Below are 25,287 nucleotides of genomic sequence, written 5' to 3'. Positions count from 1 at the left end.
GTCTACAAGAACATGCGAGTGTAAAAAATTAATTAATTCACTTGCTGCTATTCCTGTGAAACACCTAAAGGGTTAACACACTTACTGAATGTCATTTTGAATACTTTGGGGGGTGCAGTTTTTATAATGGGGTAATTTATGGGGTATTTCTAATATGAAGGCCCTTCAAATCCACTTCAAACTGAACTGGTCCCTGAAAAATTCTGATTTAGAAAACTTTGTGAAAAATTTGAAAATTGCTGCTATACTTTGAAGCCCTCTGACATCTTCCAAAAGTAAAAACATGTCAACTTTATGATGCAAACATAAAGTAGACATATTGTATATGTGAATCAATATATCATTTATTTAGAATGTCTATTTTCCTGCAGAGAACTTCAAAGTTAGAAAAATGCAAAATTTTCAATTTTTTCATCAAATTTTGGAAGTTTTCACCAAGAAATGATGCATTTATCGACAAAAGTTTAGCACTAACATAAAGTAGAATATGTCACGAAAAAACATTCTCGGAATCAGAATGAAAAGTAAAAGCATCCCAGAGTTATTAATGCTTAAAGTGACTGATGTGCAAGAAACGCTCTGTTCCTTAAGGTGAAAATGGGCTTGGTCCTTAAGAGGTTAAAGAGGTGTTGTGCATGTTGGTGTCGCCACCCTAGCTGTGTAGTAAAAAATGGCCTAAAAAAATCTGTCCCAAAGCTGCCCAATTAACTTCTCAAAAAATGCCATGAAAAACTAACCAAAATAACGAAAGCCTCACAAAAACACAATAAAAAAATTTTTTTTTTTTTTTTTGGAGGAGTATTTCTAGGTAGATTTTGCACAAGTGGTTTTTGTCCATGTAAACATGCCCTTAGATAATTTTAGTAAATCTGGGCCGTTGTCTTAAAAAGATCACATATTGTTACTCATAGTATTATGTGCAGTGATTTTAGTATTGCATAGGTCACTTCTAATACAATCAATACTTCTAGGTGACAGAGGATGATGTTCTTGATGTACTGGAAGGTGTTTTACAGTCACATATTTCTCTGCCCAGCACGCGGGCCTACACCCTAACAGCAATCATGAAACTTAGCACACGCTTCAACAGCACCATAAAGTAAGTAGTCTATAGAATATTCTGCAGAAAATAGAAAATCATTTCTTTAAGCTGTCATGGAAAGTATGAATTGCCTATTTTCCCCTTGTTTTTCCAGTCGTATTCGTCGAGTGGTGTCTATATATGGATGTTGTCATGATGTGGAGTTACAGCAGAGAGCAGTAGAATACAATGCACTATTCAAGAAATATGATCACATGAGGTATAAATTGTTCTATGCCAGCCATATATATTGTACAGAAATATGCCTTGTATAAAAATGTCTCCCTTTATATAAAAGAAGGGTTTCCTGGCAAATTATGTATTGCATGTAAACAACAACAAAAACTATACTGATAAAACAACCAAAGCGTGCTTTTATAATAAGGCTATGTTCACTCAACCTTTTTGTCAGATTTTGGTGCAGAATACAGATATAATCCACACACAAATGGCATCTCATGGATTTCAATAGGAAATATGCACTGTAGTTTATATGGCATGCATTTGTATGCAGTCGATTTGAAATATGAACATCCGCAGCAGCTCAAACTTACAGCAGGAAACGCGCTTGTAACCCGCCCGTGTGAACGTTATGGAAATTCCAAGTGGACTCTCCACTCGCAGCAGCCTCCCATTGATTTCAATGGGAAACTGCTGCTCAACTCACAAGTCGGAATTCACAACTCATTAGTCTTTAGCATAAGTGCTGTGGTGGTCTACGTCTATGTTCACACGGTGGAATTTCTGTGCGGACATTCCACAGACAGCGGAGCGCCAACAGAGCATGCCGGTGCTATGACCGCTCGGAAATACGCTGTCTCATAGATGGCAATACATTTACAAGCAGAATTCGCAAAAACATTGAACAGGTTCATACACTGGAATCAGGATTTCCGCTGCATGTTTCACAGAGACGTTCTATTCTTAACATCACCGGCCAGCTGGGGAGCGGAGCTGCTTTATAAGTTAGGATCACAGCGGGTCTCAGGAGTGAGACCTGGTGCGATCTGTCCCTCTGCCCATGTAATACTATCCCCATGTGATGGGCGTAGTACCGCAGTGCTGCAGGAGTCCTGGGCGGCTGCGAAGTAAAGTTTAAAAAGCAGTATAGAACCGTGCACAAAACTGAGGTTGACCACAATTTTGTGCACAGGAAAAAAAACTCTAAGGCTATGTTCAGACTACGGAATTTCCGCCTGCAATTTTGCTTTGAAATTGCAGGCGGAAATTCCGCTTACTATAATGCATAGTGTAGTGAATGATTTTCCGTTCACAAATTCACACTTCAGAATTTGTGAAGCGGAATTTGTGACCGGACAATCCGCTTGGAAATTTCCGCCAGAAGAAAGGCGTTGCTCTTTCTTCAGGCGGAAATCCGCGCAGAATACATTGCAGTCTATTGGAGACTGCAGTGTCCGCGCGCTCCTAGCGCCGACTGATTCAGCCGGCGCTGGCCGCACTCGGAATCTCCGGGCGGAAATTTTCTGCCTGGAGATTCCGTAGTCTGAACCTAGCCTAAGAAACATACCTGTACAAAAAATTACACAACCGGAAACATCTAGTTGTAAGTTTTTGTATGGGTGGTCAATGACTATGGTTTGCTATACGGTTGCATACAGTTATCAAATAGAAAACGTATACAGCAACCGTATAGCAAAAACGTCATGTGAATACACCCTTATAGGAGCGTGAGCTGCTTGTCAATAAAAAAAGAAAAGCATGGGAATAAGGAGCTACTGCGAGAGGCTTAGCAGTGAGGGAGCACAATATGACAGGATTCCAGAGCAGGGAAATGCAGGGGGAGAACAACGTGGCATTTTTGTCAGCAATGCATGATGGGAACTGTAGTCTGCTACTCACATGGGCTGCTGCCCAAGCCATGTCTACTCTTGCCGCTTTGAGGAGCTCATAGGAGGCAAAAGTATAACAACAAAGGTAATGATACATTTTTAGGGTGTAGGATTACACATCAGTGTTTTTGTGTTCTATATGAGTAAAACGACAAAGAGACAGAAACACTGACATGAACTAATATCGTTGAAGTCATCGGGGTATTTTTGTAATCAGGTCATCTCACTTTGTTTCAATACTGATTAGAAACCATGGCATGCACAATTTTTTTTGTCTGGCCATGAAACCTGACTACAAACTGAGTAAAAGTCTTTGGGGCCAGAAAGGGATCAGTTTGCATCAATTTACATCAGTTTTTTTACTTCCGTATATTTTTTTTTTTCTACTAAACTCAGGTTTCAATCTAAATCAATGGGATCCATCGGGACTCAGAGGAGTCAGTGCGTTCCAATCAGTTTGCATCAGTTTATCATCCATTCAAAATATGATCCGTTCAACCATCCATGCCTGAATGCTCACAAACACTGATGTAAAACTAGCCTAATAATGTTGCTTTGTATGTAATGTCCCTCTAGCCCTCTAATAGGTTTTTCATCTGAACTATGAAATACCCTTTATGGGTACATTCAGCAGTCTTCCGCTGCAAGTTACGCTACCATTTATTTGTATGGGTCCGTGGACAGACCGCAAAAGTGACATGTAGCAAACTGCCAGCGGACCCATTGAAATAAATGGTAGTGAACTGGCAGCAGATTTTCCGCAGCAGGAAACCTGCTGCCAGTTACAAGCATGTAAATGTACCCTGAGGGTACAAATGCTGCAGATTTGATTCTGTGTTCAATCACTTTGTTTACATTGAAATCTGCAGCATAAAATCAGCAGTTTCAAATCTGCAGCATCAAATATGCGCAGGATACTGTATGTTTGAATACACCCTTAGGGTAGGGTCCCAGTTTCCTTATTTTGCAGTGTATTCTGTTGCCTATTTGGTGCTGTGTACTTTCCTACCCATCAAAGTCAACGGGTAGCGAAATCCAGATGCAGAAAATACACAGCAAAATACGGCACGTGTGACCCTACCCTTCAAGAATATATTCTTAAATATTACTCCCTTCAGCACAACTCAGTAATATTATTTGTCTCATATATCATGAAGGTGTTACATCCCATAGCAAACATGAACTATTGTGTCCTCTGTTTCCCATCAGGTCAGCTATTCTGGAGAAGATGCCATTGCCAGACAAGTCTACTTTGGCAGAAACTGAAACTTGTATTGGAGAAATCAAAGAAAACACTGAGAGCCAACCAAAAAGTATTTCCTCCGCAAGCCAGCCAGCTAGTTATGTAAGTAGACTTCTACAGTATTTCAGGTTCTCGTCAAACAGGTTTAAAAACACGTTACGTTATGGCTGTCTGATGGAATGTTGCACATTGTTGCATTGTACACTGTACAATAAGCTGCTGTACAAAGCTGGAAGGAGCCCAATGTATACTACTATGTAATTACCGTATTTATCGGCGTATAACACGCACTGGCGTAAAACACGAACCCCCATTTTAACAGGGAAATTTAAGTAAAAAATAAAATAAAAATGTAAAATAAATTACTTGGACTAAATGCCACATCATCCCCCCAACTTTGATTTCTTCTGCACCTCAGTTTGGTCCCGTCCCCTCCAGTGCCACATCATTGTTTCCCTTTTATTAGTCCCTGTGCCACATTTACCCCTCTTATCGCCACCCCCCATGTCTCATAATTTCCCCCTGTCATAGACCACCACTAGCCATACAGACATTAAGCCTTTAGTGCCTCCCCTCACCATAATTTCCCCCTGTCTCATCCTCCCCCACCCTGTCTCATCATGCCCCCCATCATTCCCCCCCCCCTCATCATTTCCCCCTGTCTCATCATCCCCCCATCATGTTCCTCCTATGCTATTCTTCCCCTCCCTCATCATTCCCCCTTTTCCCTGCTTTTTATAGTTTTTTTAATTTTCTTTACCTGGCTGCACTTCGGCAGGCCAGGTCAGGCAGGGGTCTTGTGGGCTGCGGTCAGTGAAGCAGATGAGTGACGTCCTCTCCCGGCTCCTCTGCGCGGCATCAGAGACGTCCCTTTTCATTTCCTGCAGCCGTTGCTAGTCAGAGTTCGGAGTGCGGCGACTGCAGGAAATGAAAAGTGACGTCTCTGATGCCGCACAGAGAAGCCAGGAGAGGATGTCACTCATCTGCATCACTGACCGCAGCCCACAAGACCCGCTGCCTGACCTGGCCTGCCGAAGCGCAGCCAGATAAGGAAAATAAAAAAACTATGAAAAGCAGGGAAAAGGGGGAATGATGAGGGAAGGGGAGGTAAGAAAAATTAAAAGCAGAGCGGGGAGGAGACGCCACTGGTCACTGATTTAAAGTGGCCGTGGCCGTACTGCTAATACTAAGCAAGCAGCCACTGCTGCGGCCGCTTTAAATCAGTGACCAGCAGATTTATCGGCGTATAACACGCAGGCAGGCTTTTTGCCTTAAATTCAAAGGAGTTATCCAGGAAAAAACTTTTTTTATATATATCAATTGGCTCCAGAAAGTTAAACAGATTTGTAAATAACTTCTATTAAAAAATCTTAATCCTTTCAGTACTTATGAGCTTCTGAAAATAAGGTTGTTCTTTTCTGTCTAAGTGCTCTCTGATGACACCTGTCTCAGGAAATGCCCAGTTTAGAAGCAAATCCCCATAGCAAACATCTTCCAAACTGGGCGGTTCCCGAGACACGTGTCATCAGAGAGCAGTTAGACAGAAAAGAAGAACCTTAAATTCAGAAGCTCATAAGTACTGAAAGGATTAAGATTTTTCAATAGAAGTAATTTACAAATCTGCTTAACTTTCTGGAGCCAGTTTATATATATATATATATATATATATATATAAAAGTTTTTTCCTGGAATACCCCTTTAAGTTTTAAAAGTGAGTGTTATACGCTGATAAATATGGTATGTTACTGTCATGGTGTGGCCTACGAGCTCACCTAGAGGAGTAGTTGTATTGCTGCAAGAACTTTTAACCCCTTAAAGGGGTACTCCACTGTCCCAGCGTTCGGAACCTTTTGTTCCAAGCGCTTGGAGCAGGCGGCAGGGGTTGTGACATCACAGCTAAGCCCCTCATGACACCACGCCCCCTCAATACAAGTCTATGGGAGGGGGCATGGCATCCACTGCCCCCTCCCATAGACTTGCATTGAGGGGGGCATGGCGTGGTGTGATGCCATGACGTCACGACCCCCGCAGCCCGTAACAAAGTGGAGTACCCCTTTAAGGACACTTTGGCCTTGAGGTCACAACCAATTAAAATTTTAGCATTTTTGTTTTTTTCCTCCTTGCCTTCTAAGAGCCATTACTCTTTTCATTTTCCATCCACAGACCCATATGAAAGTTTGGTTTTTGCATAACCAATTGTACTTTAAAATGACACCTTTTACCATAAAATGTACATCGCAACCATAAAGCTATTATTTGCAGGGAGAAATTGAAAAGAAAACCTCTACTTTTGCTAGTTTTGGGGATTTTCATTTTTACCCCGTGCACTTTACAGTAAACATGACATATTCTCTTTATTATGTGGATCAATAAAAATAAAATAATTCCCACGATAACATGTTGTCCTATTATTAGACTGTTTTTAAACTAAGTCCAACTTTTTTAACAAATTAATATATGTTAAAATTGCCCGATTCTAACCTCTTATAACTTTCTTATATTTCTGTATACGCGGCTGTATAAGGGCTCATTTTATGATCTATAGCTTTTATCCTTACCACTTTTGCAAATGTTTTGATAACTTTTTATTTCTTTTTTTTCTGGAATGTGATTTGACAAAAAATCAGAAATTTTGGACTTTGTTATTTCTTTTTAGAATTTGCTTACTTTGCACAGTATATCTGACAAATGTATTCTATAGGTTACAGACCTCTTGGGCTTGTTGGAAGAGAGTATAGATAGCACACCAGTGACCCCAGGGTTATCTTCCATAAGCCAGAACGTACCCAATGGAAGCTTGTTGGATCTTTTAGATGAAACTCCAAATCCAGGTATGTAAATGTATATATTTGAAAACTCGTTTAAGGGACTGCACCAATTTTGGGTAATTTGTTCTCAAATTAAGGCCTCCATATTAAAGCCACTATGGGGGCAGCGGTCATTCCCAATGAATGATGGTAACAGGTTTGTACCACATATTTCAATGTGGGAAAACCCAGAGGTAAAAAATTACCTTTAAAGGGTACCTGTTACGATGACCCCTTTAACCCTTTAATGAGGTGGCCTGTTTTGCCGTTAATAATGACTGGTCCCCATTTTCCAAATCTGACAGGTCTCTGTATGTGGTAATAACTTTGGAATAGTTTTACTGATCAAAGCGATTCTGAGATAGTTTTTTTGTGACATATTGGGGGAGATTTATCAAAACCTGTGCAGAGGAAAACTTGCCCAGTTGCCCATAGCAACCAATCAGCTTGCTTCTTTCATTTTTATGAAGGCCAGTGAAAAATGAAAGAAGTGATCTGATTGGTTGCTATGGGCAACTGGGCAAGTTTTCCTCTGCACAGGTTTTGATAAATCTCCCCCATTGTACTTTAAATTAGTGGTTTTTGTTGATATTAGTATTTATTGATACAGTGGTTATATTTATTCTGTGGGTCAATATGATTATGGCGATACCCAATATATATATATATATATATATATATATATATATATATATATATATATACAGTATATTGACCTCACAGGCTTCTGTACGTAGCAGACAGGAGGCCATCATCTGTCCTCTTGCTGCAATAGCAACCATCAGGACCCCGCAATTGTGTTGTGCTAATACTCTTACCTATTTTTCTTTACAGCAGCTGTTCCATCAATTGTTGCCTATAATAATAATGGAATTCAAGTAGAATTCTCCTTTATGCGTCCACCATCTAGCCCAGCCCTCCTAGTCCTCAATTCTTGTGCTACAAACTCCTCATCTAGTGATATCTCTGACTTCCAGCTACAGGCTGCAGTGCCCAAGGTGAGTCCTTTGAAACTTGTAGTAATGTTTTTGCTTATCATGTACCACAGCGCATAAATGGAAAATTACCCCCTCATCTAATATAGATGGGTTTCCTTGGCAGATCTTAAGGCATCTAATGGACTTCTTCCTCCATCTGTCATCAGTTTTGAACCCTTAAAACTGTTGACCGTTCAGAGGACAGGAAGAGGAGTTAAAGTGTCCTTGTCATTTAAAAAAAACGTTAAACACGTCACAGAGAGGTGTCAAAGGTTTTTGAGAGTGCTGAGAGCCCTACAAACCACTAAAACAACTGGGGAGATTCACATTTGGATTAATCTTTGTCCTGCGGACCCTTAATATTATAATGGCACCACAGGAGACCCTGGCCAATGAAAACTTGTCAGTCTATTTATTTTTTTAAATGACAGGAATATTTAAAAAATAACAACATTTCCATTTATGCAGATTGTATGATCGAAAAAATCATCTTGTAGTTTCCTAGACTCCGCTATAGAATGTACTCAGTTGGCAGATACTTTGAGTGCACTGAGCGCCCCTCTTCTTTGTTCTTAGTGACAGCTCTAGTGTCCACTGGAGACTGCTAGAGCTGTCACTAAGAGGTGGGCTGGGGAGTCAGCTCTGGGCATCTACCATAAAGGCTGCACATCCCGGCACTTGTGACAGCAGTGCCTGGCAAACTAACGATGTTCTTTTTCAGTCATGCAACCTGAGTGTCTAGATCTTTGGCTATATTTTAACTTCTCTTGCTATCCTTTATATGGAACTATCATTAGTTTTGATGGCTCAGAACTGCTGACACATTCCCTTTAGGGTAATTTTACATGCTTCTAACTAGCAGTGGGTTTCCCGCTGCGGGAAATCCTCTGCGAGTCACCTCACCATTCACTTGTATGGGCCAGCGGACAGTAGTGTTGGATTTACAGACTGCCAATGGATCCATTGAAATGAAGAGTAGCGTAACTCACAGCGGGAAACCTGCTGCTAGTTATAAGCGTGTGAACTCACCCTAAATCAGCATACTTCAGAATAGATTCTAGCGTAGTATATGTGTATATCTGTTAGGCTAGGTCAACACCCACATTTTAAGCAAAAAATAGGAGTGTGACCAATACAGAGGGTCTATATAATAGAAAGATTCTCACATTTTTCTGTTTAGGTCTCATTTCGGTTTTAAAAATACTGACCAATCCCAGCCTAAAGCTGCAAAATAAAAGAAATCTTCGTAATTGTTTTCCATTAGAAACAATTCAAACCAATCTGTCTTTTGAGGCTAGGTTCCCAATAAGGTTCCTATCTTTTAAGACTAGGTTACCAAAACTGTGACATGCGGGCCCATCTCCAAGCCTCACTGCACAAACAGGACTTCTGTTGAGTAGCCCCGTGTGTCCACTCATAGGAAAATATGCAGCGTATTTCCGGCTGCGCAGCATGCAATACACTACGCATACGCTACGTGGGACCGTGCCCTAAATGTACATTGGAGTTTAGTGGTGGTCTCCTTTCTGAATTTGGTGCATTTTCTCAGTATAAATTGGTCCCTGACCTGAGATATTCACTATGTGGTTATGCCCATATGGCAACCCTTATGACAACACATTTGCCATGTTTTGTGTAATATTTGAGCTGTTCTCAGTTCAGTTATGTTATTCTGCGTTTTCTATATTTCAGAGTGTTCAGATCCAACTCCAGGCTCCTAGTGGATCTTTACTTCCAGCTTCTGGTGGAGGATCAGTCACACAGTCTATTCGCATTTTGAACCCCCAAAAGGTACTTTGAAAATATTACTGTAATTGTTCACTTTCAAGTAAAAAATGACAATAAAAACAACTTGTTATGAGAGTAACAAAAAAACTAATACATCTACAGCCTAATTAAATTTATTAGTTTTTTGTATTTAGTATAAATACACCTTTCATTTTAAACTGCTATTGAAACTTCCTTATAATTTGTTGTCCCCTTTTAGGTTCCTTTACGTATGCGGCTACGTTTGTCTTTTACACATAATGGAAATCTAGTCCAGGATATGTGTGAAGTGAACAACTTTCCTGCAGAAACATGGCAGTGATATGATCTGTTTGTATAGACACTCACATGAAAAGGCAGAGACATTAAGGATTTTTTTCCTGAATGATGGAAAAGAAAAGAAACCGATCAGTGAGTTACATTCGGCAGATCTGTACTAATCGGATCCAAGGAAGGTGGCAGTTTCTATTTATGTGCAATGCTTACAGTATACACTATACACAGCAACAGCATACTACATGCACATGACATATCACCCAGATATTTAAGAATCTGAAAGACATTCTAATAAAATTGCATTGAAGACCAAACATGCCATTTTCCTCCTCTAGGTGGCAATCTTTTACCTTGACTTTTTTTTTTTTTTAACCTTGCTTCCCAATATTCCAATATTGCTAAATACTGTGCCAGTCTGTCTGTACACTACACTAAGGCACTCAAAACATGTATCATAGCAAATATGCAGACAGAAGAAATCCCATTAGGGCAACATAAAAATACAGAAATGGTTAACCCTTTCATTCGCCGTCTACAGATTTGCCAATTCCCTTTAGGCTGTTTGTGTTAATTAGGATTTGCGAGTATAATGAATTCTCCAGCTAATTAATGCTGTGTAGTGATGATGAGGGGGTTGCCTGAAATAGTGTGTAAGGGGGGAGCAGCCACATGATGGGGGGGGGGGGTTCATGTGAGTGGCACCGAGCCAGCCTCAGCCTGTACCTGCCCCCTTCAAGATGACAGACTGCAAGAGACAACAGGGAGAGAGAGCGCAGTGACGAAGGAGGGAGAGTGCGCAGAGTAGCAGATGCATCCGCCATCGAAAAATCAGCATTTCCTCTACCCTCCCACCAATATCCAATCATATATATTTCACCCCCACCAACTCACCCACTTCTGCTCCCTGAGGTGTGAGCTGGCAGCTGTGGGCACTGACCATCTGTGTGCGTGTTCATGCATTTGCATCTGTTTGTCTGTGCCCTGTGCGCGCATATCCGGGCAGAGAGCTTGGCAGAGAGAGTGTGTGGGGCAGAGAGATACACAGCCGGGGAGTAAGTCAGCTTGAGATATACATAGAAAGAGATGGGCAGAAAGAGGCAGATAGCGAGAGTTGGCAGAGCTACAGACGCTGGCGAGGAAGCTGGCACAGACGCGGCCCCCTCAGAGATGGCACCTGGTACTTATCATTGTGCCGTAAACAGTATGCATGAAACTGAGTGTAAAAGAGCGCGTGAGCGAGGATATGAAACAGGACATGGTACAAGAAAAGAAGAGGATGGCACGCCAATTCCTTACACTGATCTCACGAATGTTATTTGCTCATGCTCCTGGAGTGCCTGACGTTGGTACATATGAGTTGCGTGACATGCATATGTGCTGTTAGGTGCCTACATCTAGTCATGCCCTATTACATCCTAACGTTTCAACAACAATGGCTAAGCCAAAAGAAATTCTACCATGTCCAAGAAGACCAAGAGCTATTCAACAATGGCCATAATGGAAAATGACGGTGGAAGGATACCAGAGGCCTCCAGATAACGGTGAGACAGAAATGACTACAAAAAATAACAATGTATCATTATAACCACACGTAGAGAGGGAAAGGCTTGATATATTCTGAATCTATACCCATGTGGCTTGAAGGAGAGACAACATCCTGTTGTCGATTTATTGTAGACATAATGATTTACAAAACACGCAAACACCATATTGACATTTTAAGTTTAGATTTTTATATTTTTTTAACCATTTATACATCACTCTGAGGAAATCCTCAAACTCTTTGCATGCGACAATCCATGTTAGGTGAGCAGCTGGTCACTAGACAGGCTAAAAGATACAGGAAGAGCATGAGCTATGTCCTACACTGAGCTGGCATGATGTGCTCTTTAAAGGTCAGATTTACGGCTTTGGTGCTAGTTAGTCTGTTTGGTTAGTAAAGCAATCCTGGTCATGTTAAATGATATGACTTGCAGGATCTATGAAAGGTAATGAGCAAGTCCAAGGCCCAATCTGTGCCACTCTTTGTGTATCCTGTAGTGTAATAACCTTCATATCTAACAGTTTGATTTGGGGGAAAAAGAAAAGCAAACAACAAAAAGGAAGACAAAGAGCAAGTAAGATGGATAGTAGGTCAATGGATGCTTATTTGTTTTACTGCTTTTGATATGAAAGAATCAGTTATACGTTCTAGGGGGAAGACGAGTCTAAGGATAATCTTTAGAAATAAACTGTACGCATCTGCCATCTATGTAAAATATTATTATTATTTATTTGATGCATCGGCATAATACTTAAAGTTTGTCAGATATGCTAGGCAAGGAAGTTTATGTTTAAGAGCATCATATTCAGCCCCAAAAAATGTAATGCATGCACACAGCAAGTGAAAACCACAAAAATGTTTCAGAATTTTCACTTAACGGGGGTGTCCACTAAATTTTAAGAAACATTTTAAAAAGAGAAAAAGTTACTTTATAAAGCCATTGAAATATTCCGTAATGTGGCAGTGTGCAGCAAATAGCCTCTGCTTAGTAATACATAAGCCAAATATCAAATAATTCAAGGAAACGTTTGGAAATCAAATACTTCCACCATGATCTGTGGTTTTGAAATTCAATATGTTCACTTATTAGTCTATAATAATAATAAATAATAACAATGATGAACTGGATGGTTTCCTAATGTATTGGTGTTGAAGGTTAAATTTGAAAATTATACTTGTGCATTCACATTCGTAAGAAATAGGGACTTGAGAAGTGCACTGAAAAATATTCAAGCCATGAGCAGCTGGGAATGTTCACATTGCATGAGCAGTCTACTGCAGGCTTTGCGCATTGTCAGAGATCCTCTTGTGTCCTGTGCTTTGTTTAGGCTGATAGCAACCTTGTCATTATTGGATAACGTGACTTGTTTTTCAATAACCATAACATGGATATAAATCAGGAAATCTTGTATCTTAGAAGACTACGCTGTGTAAATATATTTATTTGTTATTGGTGGATATCACAGCTGGCATTTGGTTGTTTATAGGCCATTAAGGACAACTAGCTGAATTGGGTGGATATATGACCAATCAAAGACATTCTAGGTTATGAGTAATATGGACAATTCATTGTAAACCAAGGAACTGAGAAGGAACATACTCATTTATTATGTTAGAGTGTCTACATTTTATGTGAGCGGTAGGGGACAGTATAAGCCATATTGATATATTTGCAAGGAGTCTCCACAGAACAAGTATAGCTAGATAAGCTATTGATAAGAGTTAAACGAATGGCTATGGAAGGGTATGTAAAAGAGGAAAGTGATACAAAGGGCAAGCAATTCCATTAAATTTAAAAAGGTAAAAAATGTGGCAAGCAGGAAATGTAAAGGACATGTGATAAATGAAGGGCATTGTGAATTGGGTGAAGATATGTAACATCCAATGAGTATGTAGAATAGAATGCACCCTGTGGATCTACAGCTGTGGCACACCTTGAGATTTGGTTTTATAACTAAAGAATGCAAGTTCATGGCAGAAATTTTTCATTTCAATATTTTCTTTGTTTCTTGCATATCTTTATCTTATGGGGAAGGGGGTATGCTTATTCTTTGTTAATGTACACTTGCCTTACATCATGTCCATATAATTTATTTTTGAATAATAGGTTACGTATATTTTAATGACTTGAGGTTTTGCAGCACACATTGGATAAATACACAGTGAAGGTGCCATAAAACTAATATACCTTATCTGACATATCATTGTCCATATAATTTATATTAGTTGCTGGCTGAACACACATTTGGTTATTCCCAGGACCCTGGATATGTTTTTAGAGGGAAAAGGGGAATAAGTCACTGCCAGACTCCTCCAGCAACAGCTTTTTCCCCACAGAAACAAAGGATCAGGCATTTTGAAAAGTAACATGTCTAAATCCTCTTTTCTATCCACTATACATACAAAAGTGTGTCAGTCCTGTTAACATTGGCAGGTATGGCCAACTTTCATCTTATTTGTACTGGTACCTATATCAGTCCAAAACAGCTGTAGTTCTACAGGTTGCTTTAACGCTGTACTCAGAGAAAGAGATAGTAATGGAATTATACACAATACAAAAGAAAGGAAGACTTGGGATAAATGAGGGGAATGTAAGAAAATCTATATAGATGTTCTTCCAGAATAGGTGTTAGCAACCCAAGCTAGACTGTTCAGATAACAGAAGAGTCCATACCAAACACATGCCTGTTTATGTACACCTATGTAGAGTCCATGCTGCTCTGAGTGATGAACTAAGTGTAGTCACACAGCATTCTTCTGTAACTCATAATACAAATCATTGTCCATTTCCAATGCCAATCTTCCTTTTCATTTTTTCTTTCTCTCTTTTTTTTCTTTTTTTGGTGTGAAGGTGTTCTTTGTTTTTATGTAACTTTGGATTCAAAAGGTTGTATTTATTTTTTTGTGTTCAGTATTTTTACTTGTGTTACCTTGTTTGGTGGTTAACTTTCCCAATCCCTTCCCTCCCACCCCAAAATAAACCCAAAACCCCCAAGCTTAAAACATTGAGAGTGAGGTATGGGGAGAGCAAAACAGGGGAGCAAGGGAGTGAAAAATTGTCCCTCCCCAGAGAGATAAAGCCCTTCCCTTGTCCCCTCCACAAATGGTTAAAGCATCACAGCGAGAGTTCATGGAGTGCTGTTAACACTCCCAAGTATTACAAAGTTCAAGTCACTGGTTGAGAGGTGCTGTATTCCATATTTGAAATAAAACTCCCAAAATCTCTATGTACACACATGTGTACATGCATGTGTGACAGGAGAGCAGGCATTGCCTCTTGTTTGGTTCCATAAGTCTTGGAACTTTTGGTTATATTTTGTTTTTCCCCTCCCCCTGTTCATTGGTTTATTGTTTAATCATTCCCTCTCCCTAAGTTAGGAAGTTTGGGTTAAAAGTTCATAGACAGGGGGAGGGTTCACTCTTGTTTTGGCACCAGGTTCAGGAAATGCAGAAAAGCTTTGGGTTCTCAGTATTTATATGCAGAGGTTTAAGGGTTTTTCATTTTCTTTTTGGCCTGTGTTTTGATGTTCTTTGTGTATACTTCCCTGCTGGAGAGACACATGTATAAGCTAGGGAGACAGTCATGAGAGCATGGAAGTGTACCTCCAGCAGGTTAAGGGGCGAGGAAGCATTCTTGAGTGAGGGAATGCTTCTTTTGTAACAGACAAACAAATAGGGAGACAACCACATAAAAGGGAACAGACACAAACACTCTAGAAGGTAAATGAAACATACACAAGAAGTGAAATAAAATAGAGAGACAGCCTCAAAGCTGAAGGGTGAGACAGCAATAGTGTCTCTATAAAGCCATGAGCACAGAGGTAGCAGCACTCTTTGGCCTGAGTTGAGGTATTGCAGAAGATGCTCCATCACTGCATGCACTTTGTGCACGGTGCTGCTGTGACCTCAGATGTTGGCTTCGAGCTGCGGGACCCTGCAGTAGTACTTGGCAGGAGAGGCAGTGATAGGTACAGACCCTCACTCTAAGAGGAGGTGGATGTGGAGGAGGGGTAGTGTAACAACCTGCACGTTGATGAGCCTCTGCTTCTCCTTCTTCATCATAAGAGGTCTTGCAGCGTTGGCACTGGTACCTAATTGCCACATCCACCATTGGAATATCTTCATCTTCTAATTCCTCATCACGCTCTACACTTTCTTCATCTCCCACCGTAGGTTCCTGATTTCCACCACTTTCACTTGTAGCTTTCATCTGTGAAGGCTCTGGCTTGCGGGATGATGATGTCTCAGGAGCCAGTTTGAGGGGTGCTGGAAGCAGCCCTAGAAGTGTGTGAGGAATCACAGGGTTAATTGGAAATAGACGCTTTTTTAATCCATACAGCTGTTGAAAGTATGGGCCCTGTATTTGGGGGGTGAACAAGGGAGTGGCAGCTGGAGCAAGTGAAAAAGGCATGAAAGGTGCTCCCATCAGAGGAGCAGCCTTTAAAGCTGAGGGACCTGTGGTTTCGGGGGTCAATGCAGGTTGTGAGGAGTCCTTAGTGGTATCACTGGTAGTGTGAGAAGAAGTGGGGGCAGATGGTGCTGCACGAGGAAGGAGAGCTGGAGGTACAGAGGAAGTCATCCCAATGAGACTGGGAGGAGGGCCTAAGAATAGAAACAAAAACAAAGTTGGAGAAATTACAGCCTTGTAGCTTAAACCTATTCCATGCCAAAAGACTGAACATAATCGATAATTGGAGATAGTAAAATATTTCCGATTAAAGCCCAAATCAATTTTGTGCATATGTTGGAAAACTAGTCAACCTGGATGATATCAGACATAAAACTACCTATTCACATATGATAAATTTAGCCATTTTCATCAACCATCGTTTGAAAACTACACTGCCATCTGCAGACTATTGTCTGACAATAATTTCATCTGTCAGGCTGGATTTATTTTGGCTACGGTCAGCCAAAAATGTAAGTGTAAGAATGATCAGCCAAATTTGTCTGAGCATCTGCCAATTTATCCAAGGCTACTTTGTGTTCAGTGCTAAGCTGTTTTCTTAATCTGTGATTAGATTCACTTGTTGCTATGGAGTTGGCCATTCACATGTGTATGACTTTGCAAATGCAATTTTTATGTTGAGTAGAATTATTTTCAAAATGTCAATGGAATCACCTTTTTGTACATTAGTGACATAATGGTCTCGAAACGGAATAGCGACAAACATCTCAACACTGCAAATGAAATCTGTAGTGTGAGCTGGCTGTACACTGACACGTTCTACCACAAACAGTACTATTATCATGTATCCGATTTATTTATTAAAATATTCAATTTTTTGTTAACCTTTAATATATGTTAGAGTATTTTGCTTGCAGCAATGAAAGCTTATTTTTTGTATAGAGGGAACATTGAATTGTTCAATAAGTGGACAATTGTCTATACTAGCACCAAGGGAATGGGTGAAAAGTAACAGCTTCCATGAGCACATTAGTTGTCAGAGATGCTGCCTGTGTATTATTGTTGATGATGCAGAAATACACCTTTGTATTAGGGATGTAAGAAAAAATCGATTCTCGCGATAATCGCGATTTTTCATTTGCCGATACAGAATCGATTCAAAATATTTTTGAATCGATTCTTTTAGGGATGTGGAATTTTTAATAAAACGCACTTTATCTTACCTGCCAACGAGCCCCCGGAGCTCCGGTACAGGTGTTCGGTCCCCGGGCTGTATTCTTCTTACTTCCTGTTAGTCCGGCACGTCACATGGAGCTTCAGCCTATCACTGGCCGCAGCGATGTCCCGCCTCCGCTGGTGATAGGCTGAAGCTCCATGTGACGTGCCGGACGGGATAACATGAGAAAAGTGAGCACCGGAGTACTAGATCGCCGCTGTCAAAGCTGACAGCGACGTCTATTGGGATCTATGAATGCTCCCAGGTGGGCGATATATCGCGATGTATCGTCACCTAGACGGTATCGCGATATATCGGGATATATCGAATCGCCACACTGGTATCGCGATTCGAATCGAATCGCCAAATTCTTGGCGATTCACACCCCTACTTTGTATAAGAAATCATTTCTGACAGTAATTGCACAATAATGGCTAGTAAAATAATTGTCTTTATTGTGCTTTGTTGTTTCATTGGAGCCAATCAGAGCACTAACATATATACAGCTTATACCAAATATAATAGTCCACTGATAGGCGTGACAAACAAGAAACCCAGGAATCTTAGCTCTATCATTACAATAAAAATGGCAACTTGGTAATATTATATGTATCCATCAGGTGACAGGGTAGCACTAGCAGTTAAAAGTCACATTTATTCAGTTGAATGCCATCTTTTATGTTAATTTTATAAACTATATCAATTACAATGATAACTATTTCTATGTATTATAAAACAGTATTTCACATGAGTACACACTTTGTAAATATTTTATTATATTTTTCATGTGACAACACTGAAGAAATGATACTTCTGCTACAATGTAAAATAGTGAGACACAGCCTGTATAACAGTGTTTATTGTTATGTCCCCTGATAATAACACAACTCACAGCCATTAATGTCTAAAGTGGAAATGTCCGGATTGGGCTTAATTAGCCATTTTTCCTCCCCGCTGTCATGTGACTTGTTAGTGTTACAATGTGTCAGGTGTGAATGGGGAGCAGGTGTCTTAAATTTGGTGTTATCACTCTCACTCTCTCTAATACTGGTCACTGAGAGTTCAACATAGCACCTCATGGCAAAGAACTCTCTGAGGATCCGAAAAAAAGAATTGTTGCTCTACATAAAGATGGCATAGGCTATAAGGAGATTGCCAAGACTGTAAAACCATTATGTTGGAAAAGATCATATAGCAGTTTCACAGGACAGGTTCCACTCAGAACAGGCCTCGCCATGATTGACCAAAAATGGTGAGTTCACATGCTCAGCGTCATATCCATATCCAAAGGCTAAAGGGGGGGGGGGGGGGGCAGCCTGTCATTGATCATACCATGCGCCACACATGGAACAAAACTTGGTCAACATTGCTGTTGTCCCAGAAGGAAGCTTCTTCTAAAGATGAATCCCCTGAAAGCTTCCTGAAGAAAAGCAAACTAGGGATATGCATTACTTGAACCATGTCATGTGGTCTGATGATGAGCTTTGAGCCGAATTTGGACATTACCACTTAGGGGTGTACTAACTTTTGTTGTGGCCGTGTGTTGAGGTATTTTAAGGGGACACAACATTAAACACTGTTATACAGGCTGCGCACTCACTACTTTACATTGTAACAGAAAGTCATTTCTTCAGTGTTGTCACTTGAAAAGATGAAATATAATATTTACAATAATGTGGGGGGGGGGGCTCACTTATGTGACATACTGTATATGTCTAGAGAACAGAACATGTTTTAGAGTAAAATTTAGCATTTTACTGTTTGAATAGACTACATAATGTATGTTCACTATCCAATCTTTTTATAGTGGTAGTGTTGTCTTTTTGTCTATACAAAAGCTTACTGTGAGTAAATTGTGTCTATTAATAAAAGTGTGGCATTTGGCCTGCTATGGGTAATTTTGCATTGGTAGGTTTGCTCTAAAATCAGCGCAGTTTTCTAACATTGTAATTGATACATTTTGGAATATTGTTGACTGCAGCCTTCTCAGTGAACCCCATCTACCTTCCACAGCACTTTTCTAAACAACAAAGCGTGCCAAAAAAGATGACACTTTTTGCACAAATATCAATAACTTTTGTATAAAAAAAACAGTTGTAAAGTAAGTGCTAAATACCCCTCTTTAAGACTTCTGTAGCATTCACTTCCTAAGCCAGAAATAAGCATGAACTGTTAACCATGTAAGAACCTATGGAGCTGCTTTTTCAGTCAAGACAGAGGTTTGAAATGCAACATGTCCAATTTCTGTATACCCTAATGGCAGACCGTGGTGGCCATCTGCTGACCTGAAAATGTGGGTGTGTTTTTTTCTTTTTAACATGTTGCAAAACAACATGTTTGCTTGTATAGTTCATGGTGCCATTGCTGCGGTAGGCATGTCTCATCAGCCTGTTTTTATTACAATAAAGTAAATTACCGTAAATACTTGAGTATAAGCCGAGTTTTTCAGCACGATTTTTCATGCTGAAAATGCCCCCCTCGGCTTATACTCGAGTAAACAAAAACAAAGAAAAAAAAGCTCCTGGCATAGCTGTGAGGGGATGGGCCAGGCCATCCATCTTCGGCCATCTATGCTGCAGGGACCTTCCGGTGGGGAGGGTTAGTCATTCCGGGCTGTCCATCTTCACCGGGAGGCCCTCTTCTTCGCTCCGGGCCGGCCCCGAACTAGACCCTGCATTGACGCCACTGTGCAGGGACGTTCATGCGCAGGGATGCCCCGGACATCACGGACGTCTGCTGCGCATGGACGTCCCTGTGCATCGTCGTCAATGCAACGTTACTAGTCTGTGGCCGGCCCAGAGCGGAGAAGAGGGCCTCCCGGTGAAGATGGATGGCCTGGACCAGCTCACCCTTCCTTCCCACCAAGAAAGCAACAACTGGGGAGGTGAGTAGAAAGCAAATGGGGGGGTCTGGATGATGATGATGGAATTGACAGGCAGCGATGATGAAGGGGGGGTATGATGACGAGGGGGATGATGACAAGGGGGATGATGACGAGGGTGATAATGACAGGGTTATGATGACGAGGGTGATGATGACGAGGGTGATAATGACAGGGTGATAATGATGGGGGTGTTAATGATGGGGGTGTTAATGACGGGGGTCTGGATGATGACAGGGGGGGATGATGTACTTCCCACCCTAGGCTTATAGTTGAGTCAATAACTTTTCCTAGGTTTTTGGTGTGAATTTAAGGGCCTCAGCTTATATTCGGAATGGCTAATAATTGAGTATATACGGTAGCAGACCTGCAGCTCTGGCAGACCCCAGCAAATGGCTGATATAGTCTGGAATGGCTCATAATGGAAACCACCTCTACATCCTCTAACAGAGCATATGGACAGGGGCTGTCCTAAAAAAGTGTTCCACTATCTGCAGCTCAGGAGCCTAATATATTGCTCCTAGCCCTATACATGTGGTTCCCCAATTGTTGACAGCCTCTTGTGCACCAGTGAACCATTACTGGAACCTGGTAGTACAATTAAACTATATCTATACCACTAGGAAATATCTCTAATATACTATTGTCTAATAAAAACTGAACAGAATGTATCAATGTGTTTGAACAATTATACAGAATACAGTTGTATACACATAATTTTTGCTTGTTTCCTCTAGATACCATAATACAAGGGTCTGTTTCTGCATCATCATACTAGAAGAACAATTGCTCTGTACATGACTACGTTATGGTGAGTAATATTGACAATTACAATTCTATGGAGAGAAAAAACAAGAGACATGGACGCATATCTACATATTATATAATATTGCTAACAGACTTAGTATACACGGCATACTGATGTGGCAACTGGCACACGCGTCCGACAGCTTGTGTAGTTTCCCCCTAAAGGTAATACCTAGTTTCTCTCAGTAAGCTGACTGGGAGCATTAGAGATCTTTTCACATTTTGAAGTTCTGTGCAGTGGCCATTACTGCTGTGGCACTCTTTCTGTGGGATGGTGTGGGGCTTGGTCTGGCAGCAGTCGGGGTGCTGGTGTTATGGCAGTGGAAGTCCCTAGCCAGCCCCCTGTGTCTTAGGTTAGGGACCCACTTGAATGAAGCTGCCATGAAGTAGCAAGTGGGCTTATATAATCTGATCAAAATGTATGTTAACAACTGATGTATAATGTTTGGATATTTTGTTTTACCTCAATAGAAATACAAACAAAATGTTTTTTTGATTGAAGTTGCATGCAAAATAAAAATACCTCAGAAACGCCAAGGACAGTTGGGGTTATTTATCAATAATGGTCTTGGCTAGATCATTTTTGTTGTTTGTCTAGATGCTGTTTTTTTTGCGCTGCTGTTCCAAATTTATCATATTGTAGCAGTGACCATGATAAATTTTGCGCAGATCTGCACCAAGATCATTTTCTACCACCGTTTTCAGATCATGTCTACCCTGCTTGGAGCTTGTTTGTCTGTGTGTTTGGCTTTATTTGTTTTAGTTTTAATTTTAAGGCAAATTTTTTAATATCTAAAAGAAGGTCTGCAAAGAGAGTCTCCTTCACATTTGAATAGTGGTTTACCTTGCCACAGGCCAGGAAAAAAAACTACTTTATTGTTCAAGAGACGGTTTTAGGTTTTAGTTGAACAGGTTTTTGTTTTTTTTTGTTTTGTTTTTTATCACTTTGTCCGATATTTTTTTTAAACTTGGGCACATGAAATTGTGAGATGTTGGCCATTGCTAACAATATTATTGTTTCTTACATCTTCATTATTCCTTTTTTGTACCTTAAAAAATATATCTGCACATTTTTTAAATGTTTAACTTTTTATGTCTTTAAAGGGGTACTCCACTGGAAAACATTTTTTTTTATCAACTGGTGCCAGAAAGTTAAACAGAATTGTAAATTACTTCTATTAAAAAATCTTAATCTTTCTAGTACTTATAAGCTTCTGTATGTTCCACAGGAAGTGCTTTTATTTTTGAATTTCCTTTCTGTCTGACCACAATGCTCTCTGCTGACACCTCTGTCCATGTAAGGAACTGTCCAGAGCAGGAAAGGTTTGCTATGGGGATTTGCTTCTACTCTGGACAGTTCCTAAAATGGACAGAGGTGTCAGCAGCACTGTGATCAGACAGAAAGGAAATCCAAAAAGAAAAGAACTTCTTGTGGAGCATAAAGCAGCTGATAAATACTGGAAAGATTAAGATTTTTCAATAGAATTCAACTTTCTAGCACCAGTTGATTTAAAAAAAATCCAGTGGAGTACCCCTTTAAACATTCTCATTCTCTCTCTCTCTCTCTCTCTTTTTGCGCCAGTTGCGACAAAATTTGTGCAAAAAATCAAAAACACGCAGATAATTCGTGACCACTGCATCCGAAACTTCAAAAAATGGTCCAGCAACACCAAAAAGGTCAAAATTACAGATTTTATAATTTTGAAAAAAAAAAAACTCAAACCCAAACCCCCCCTCCCCCACCCCCCGCAATTAGCGCAAAAAATAAAAGAAATTCGCAAATGTACACCAAAAAGAAAAAAACAATAGAACACAATGATAAATATCCCACAGTGTATGCCACAGTATGCATGGTTCATGAATGCTGTATATTGTTATGATTCCTAACACTGCCTCATTAAAGAGTTAATATCTTGTTATGGATTTTTTTTTAGAAGTATGGCACGTTACCTGAATGCAAGGAAGCTATAATATCAGCATCATTCATTCACAGTGAATGATTAACTATACAACTGGTTAAAAGAGAAAAGTCCATTCGCATGATATGTAATAATTTGGGTGCAGCTGGACTACTTACAATACATTAAATGGGCACTGTCACCAAACTTTTTTTTTATATGTTGTAGTACTTATGTACTATAACATATCTCTAATAGAAATCCATAAAAAAATGTTTTTCATTAAAATAGTTTATTTTCATTTTGAAAACCGGCCACTAGGGGTCTCCCTTCTAGTGGACGGCTGCAGCCTGGCGTGACGTCACGCTTGAATTCGGACCGATGCAGGCTGGGCAATTGGTCCTAATTAATTCAGCCTGTGCTCGCTCCCTGTCTGTCAATCAGACAGGCGGGAGCGAGCATTGGCTCCCTGGCCTCACATGTTGGCCCTGCCTTCCGGCATATACGCGCCGCTGCTGCTGCTCTGCACTCGGGTATGGCTTTTGTGGAGGGGGGTTCGGGGTAGCGCTGCGGCTATAACAAAGCTATTGTTTTTAACAGGGGGGGGGGAGAGCGGGGTTCAGGGTAGTGCTGTGGCTACAACAAAGCTATTGTTTTCAACAGAGGGGGAGAGCGGGGTTCGGGGTAGCGCCGCAGCCATGGCCCTAACAAAGTTATTGTTTTCAACACAGGGTGTCTCCAGTTGTTTCACCACTACAACTCCCAGCATGCCCTGACAGCCAATAGATGTCAGGGCAAGCTGGGAGTTGTAGTAGTGAAACAGCTGGAGGCACCCTGTACTAAGGGCGGAAGTCGACCCCGCCCCCCCCCCCAGCAGGCATCAGTGACGTTGCGCCTGCTGGGAAAGTCTGCCTGGTAAGTGAGCACACTACCAGGCACACAAAAAGTTATTTCTAGGATGGTAAAAAAAAAAAAAAAAATGTAAAGGCAGGGGGTTAGGGATAGATGGGAAATAGGCAGGGACAGAAGAAAAAAAAAAGGATTGTGGGAGCTACTCTTTAACCCCTTAAGGACCGGCGTTTTTCCATTTTTATTTTTTCCTCCTTACATTTAAAAAATCATAACTCTTTCAATTTTACACCTAAAAATCCATATGAGGGCTTAATTTTTGCGCCACCAATTCTACTTTGTAATGATGTCAGTCATTTTACCCAAAAATCTACAGCAAAACAGAAAAAAAAATTATTGTGAGACAAAATTGAGAAAAAAAACACCATTTTGTAAATTGTGGGGGCTTCTGTTTCTACGCCGTACGTATTTCAGTAAAAATGACACCTTCTCTTTATTCTGTAGGTCGCGATTAAAATGATACCCTACTTATGTAGGTTTGATTTTGTCGTACTTCTGGAAAAAATCATGACTACTTACAGAAAAATGTATAATTTTCATCTTCTGACCCCTATAACTTTTTTATTTTTCCGCGTATGGGGCGGTATGAGGACTCATTTTTTGCTCCGTGATCTGAAAATTTTAGCGGTACCATTTGATCGCTTTTTATTCATTTTTTCATGATATAAAAAGTGACCAAAAATACACTATTTTGGACTTTGGAATTATTTTGCATGTACGCCGTTGACCGTGCAGTTTAATTAATGATATATTTTTATAACTCGGACATTTCCGCACGCGGCGATACCACATATGTTTATTTTTATTTACAGTTTTTTTTTTTGGTAAATGGGAAAAGGGGGGTGATTCAAACTTTTATTAGGGAAGGTGTCACGCCCCCTCCCATAGGGTTGCATTGTGGGGGCAGAGACGAGCAGGCATCTTATCCCCTATCCTTTAGATAGGGGATAAGATGTCTTAGCGCCGGAGTACCCCTTTAAGGCTAGATCATCACTTCAGTGCAGTATCATGGTGAAGTAATATGGAATATGGCAGCCAATAAGCACTTCTATGCTGTTTGGCCGCCACGTTTTAGCCACATGCAGCCCAGAGCGCTTTTGTTTTCACCCTCAAACAGCTTGAATTGAAGCCAATTTGGAAACCATGCTGACTTGCATGTTTTGGATGCACTTGGCTGCCTTGTGTGAATTCAACCTAAACCTTAACTCCACTTTAGTTTACTGAGTAGTACATATCCTTCAGCTCTATGCCATATACCTGGAATATTATTATTTTTTTTTATCTAAACCCTTCTTGTCCCTACCATTGGTGGCTTTTTTCCTGTCTCTATTTTGAGAAATCCTCTGTACTGCTAGAGTAACTAGAAGTGACCACAGATCCTGTATGGACAGAAGGTCACTGACACAAGGACATATGGGAAGAAGCAGACATCAGAGAATCTACAGGAAAGATTTCAGAGGAAATGCACAGTAGCCTGTCACAGGCTTGTAATAGAAAAGAGGGCTTGCAAGTAGAGGAAGAACTGCAGTAGTTCTACATTCTTCATTAGGGAAAACTAGTGAGAAATAGGTGGCACAGTTTATCATATACTATACTAAATCAGAACCTAGTACTCCTGGTAGTT

General features: G+C 40.5%; 3 protein-coding genes across 6 annotated transcripts in view; 1 reads left to right on the top strand and 2 right to left on the bottom strand.

The window, feature by feature from the left end:
• The window catches only part of AP1G2 (adaptor related protein complex 1 subunit gamma 2), a 67,306-nt gene extending 56,447 nt beyond the window's left edge, over positions 1-10,859 (top strand). Inside the window, exons 19-25 of one of the 3 annotated variants that reach the window (XM_056526517.1) lie at positions 972-1,099; positions 1,197-1,301; positions 4,141-4,276; positions 6,876-7,005; positions 7,816-7,979; positions 9,651-9,749; positions 9,946-10,859. In XM_056526517.1, the coding sequence (XP_056382492.1) occupies positions 972-1,099; positions 1,197-1,301; positions 4,141-4,276; positions 6,876-7,005; positions 7,816-7,979; positions 9,651-9,749; positions 9,946-10,047 (864 nt within the window). In that variant the 3' untranslated portion in view covers positions 10,048-10,859. The remainder of the gene's footprint in view (positions 1-971; positions 1,100-1,196; positions 1,302-4,140; positions 4,277-6,875; positions 7,006-7,815; positions 7,980-9,650; positions 9,750-9,945) is intronic. The other 2 variants (XM_056526526.1, XM_056526506.1) reach the window with 2 other exon arrangements.
• Positions 1-11,004, bottom strand: part of LOC130276735 (dehydrogenase/reductase SDR family member 4-like) — a 75,832-nt gene extending 64,828 nt beyond the window's left edge. Inside the window, exon 1 of the mRNA XM_056526538.1 lies at positions 10,893-11,004. Within this exon, the coding sequence (XP_056382513.1) occupies positions 10,893-10,994 (102 nt within the window). The 5' untranslated portion in view covers positions 10,995-11,004. The remainder of the gene's footprint in view (positions 1-10,892) is intronic.
• Positions 11,005-11,614: 610 nt separating this feature from the next.
• Positions 11,615-25,287, bottom strand: part of ZFHX2 (zinc finger homeobox 2) — an 86,992-nt gene continuing 73,319 nt past the window's right edge. The window contains exon 10 of one of the 2 annotated variants that reach the window (XM_056526436.1): positions 11,615-16,146. In XM_056526436.1, coding sequence (XP_056382411.1) covers positions 15,344-16,146 — 803 coding nt within the window. In that variant the 3' untranslated portion in view covers positions 11,615-15,343. The remainder of the gene's footprint in view (positions 16,147-25,287) is intronic. The other variant, XM_056526428.1, reaches the window with a different exon arrangement.

The sequence above is a fragment of the Hyla sarda genome, chromosome 1, assembly GCF_029499605.1.
Source record: "Hyla sarda isolate aHylSar1 chromosome 1, aHylSar1.hap1, whole genome shotgun sequence".
Classification (NCBI taxonomy): Eukaryota; Metazoa; Chordata; class Amphibia; order Anura; family Hylidae; genus Hyla; species Hyla sarda.
The sequence above is the reverse complement of the archived record's forward strand: the minus strand, read 5'-3'. Positions and strand labels throughout refer to the sequence as shown.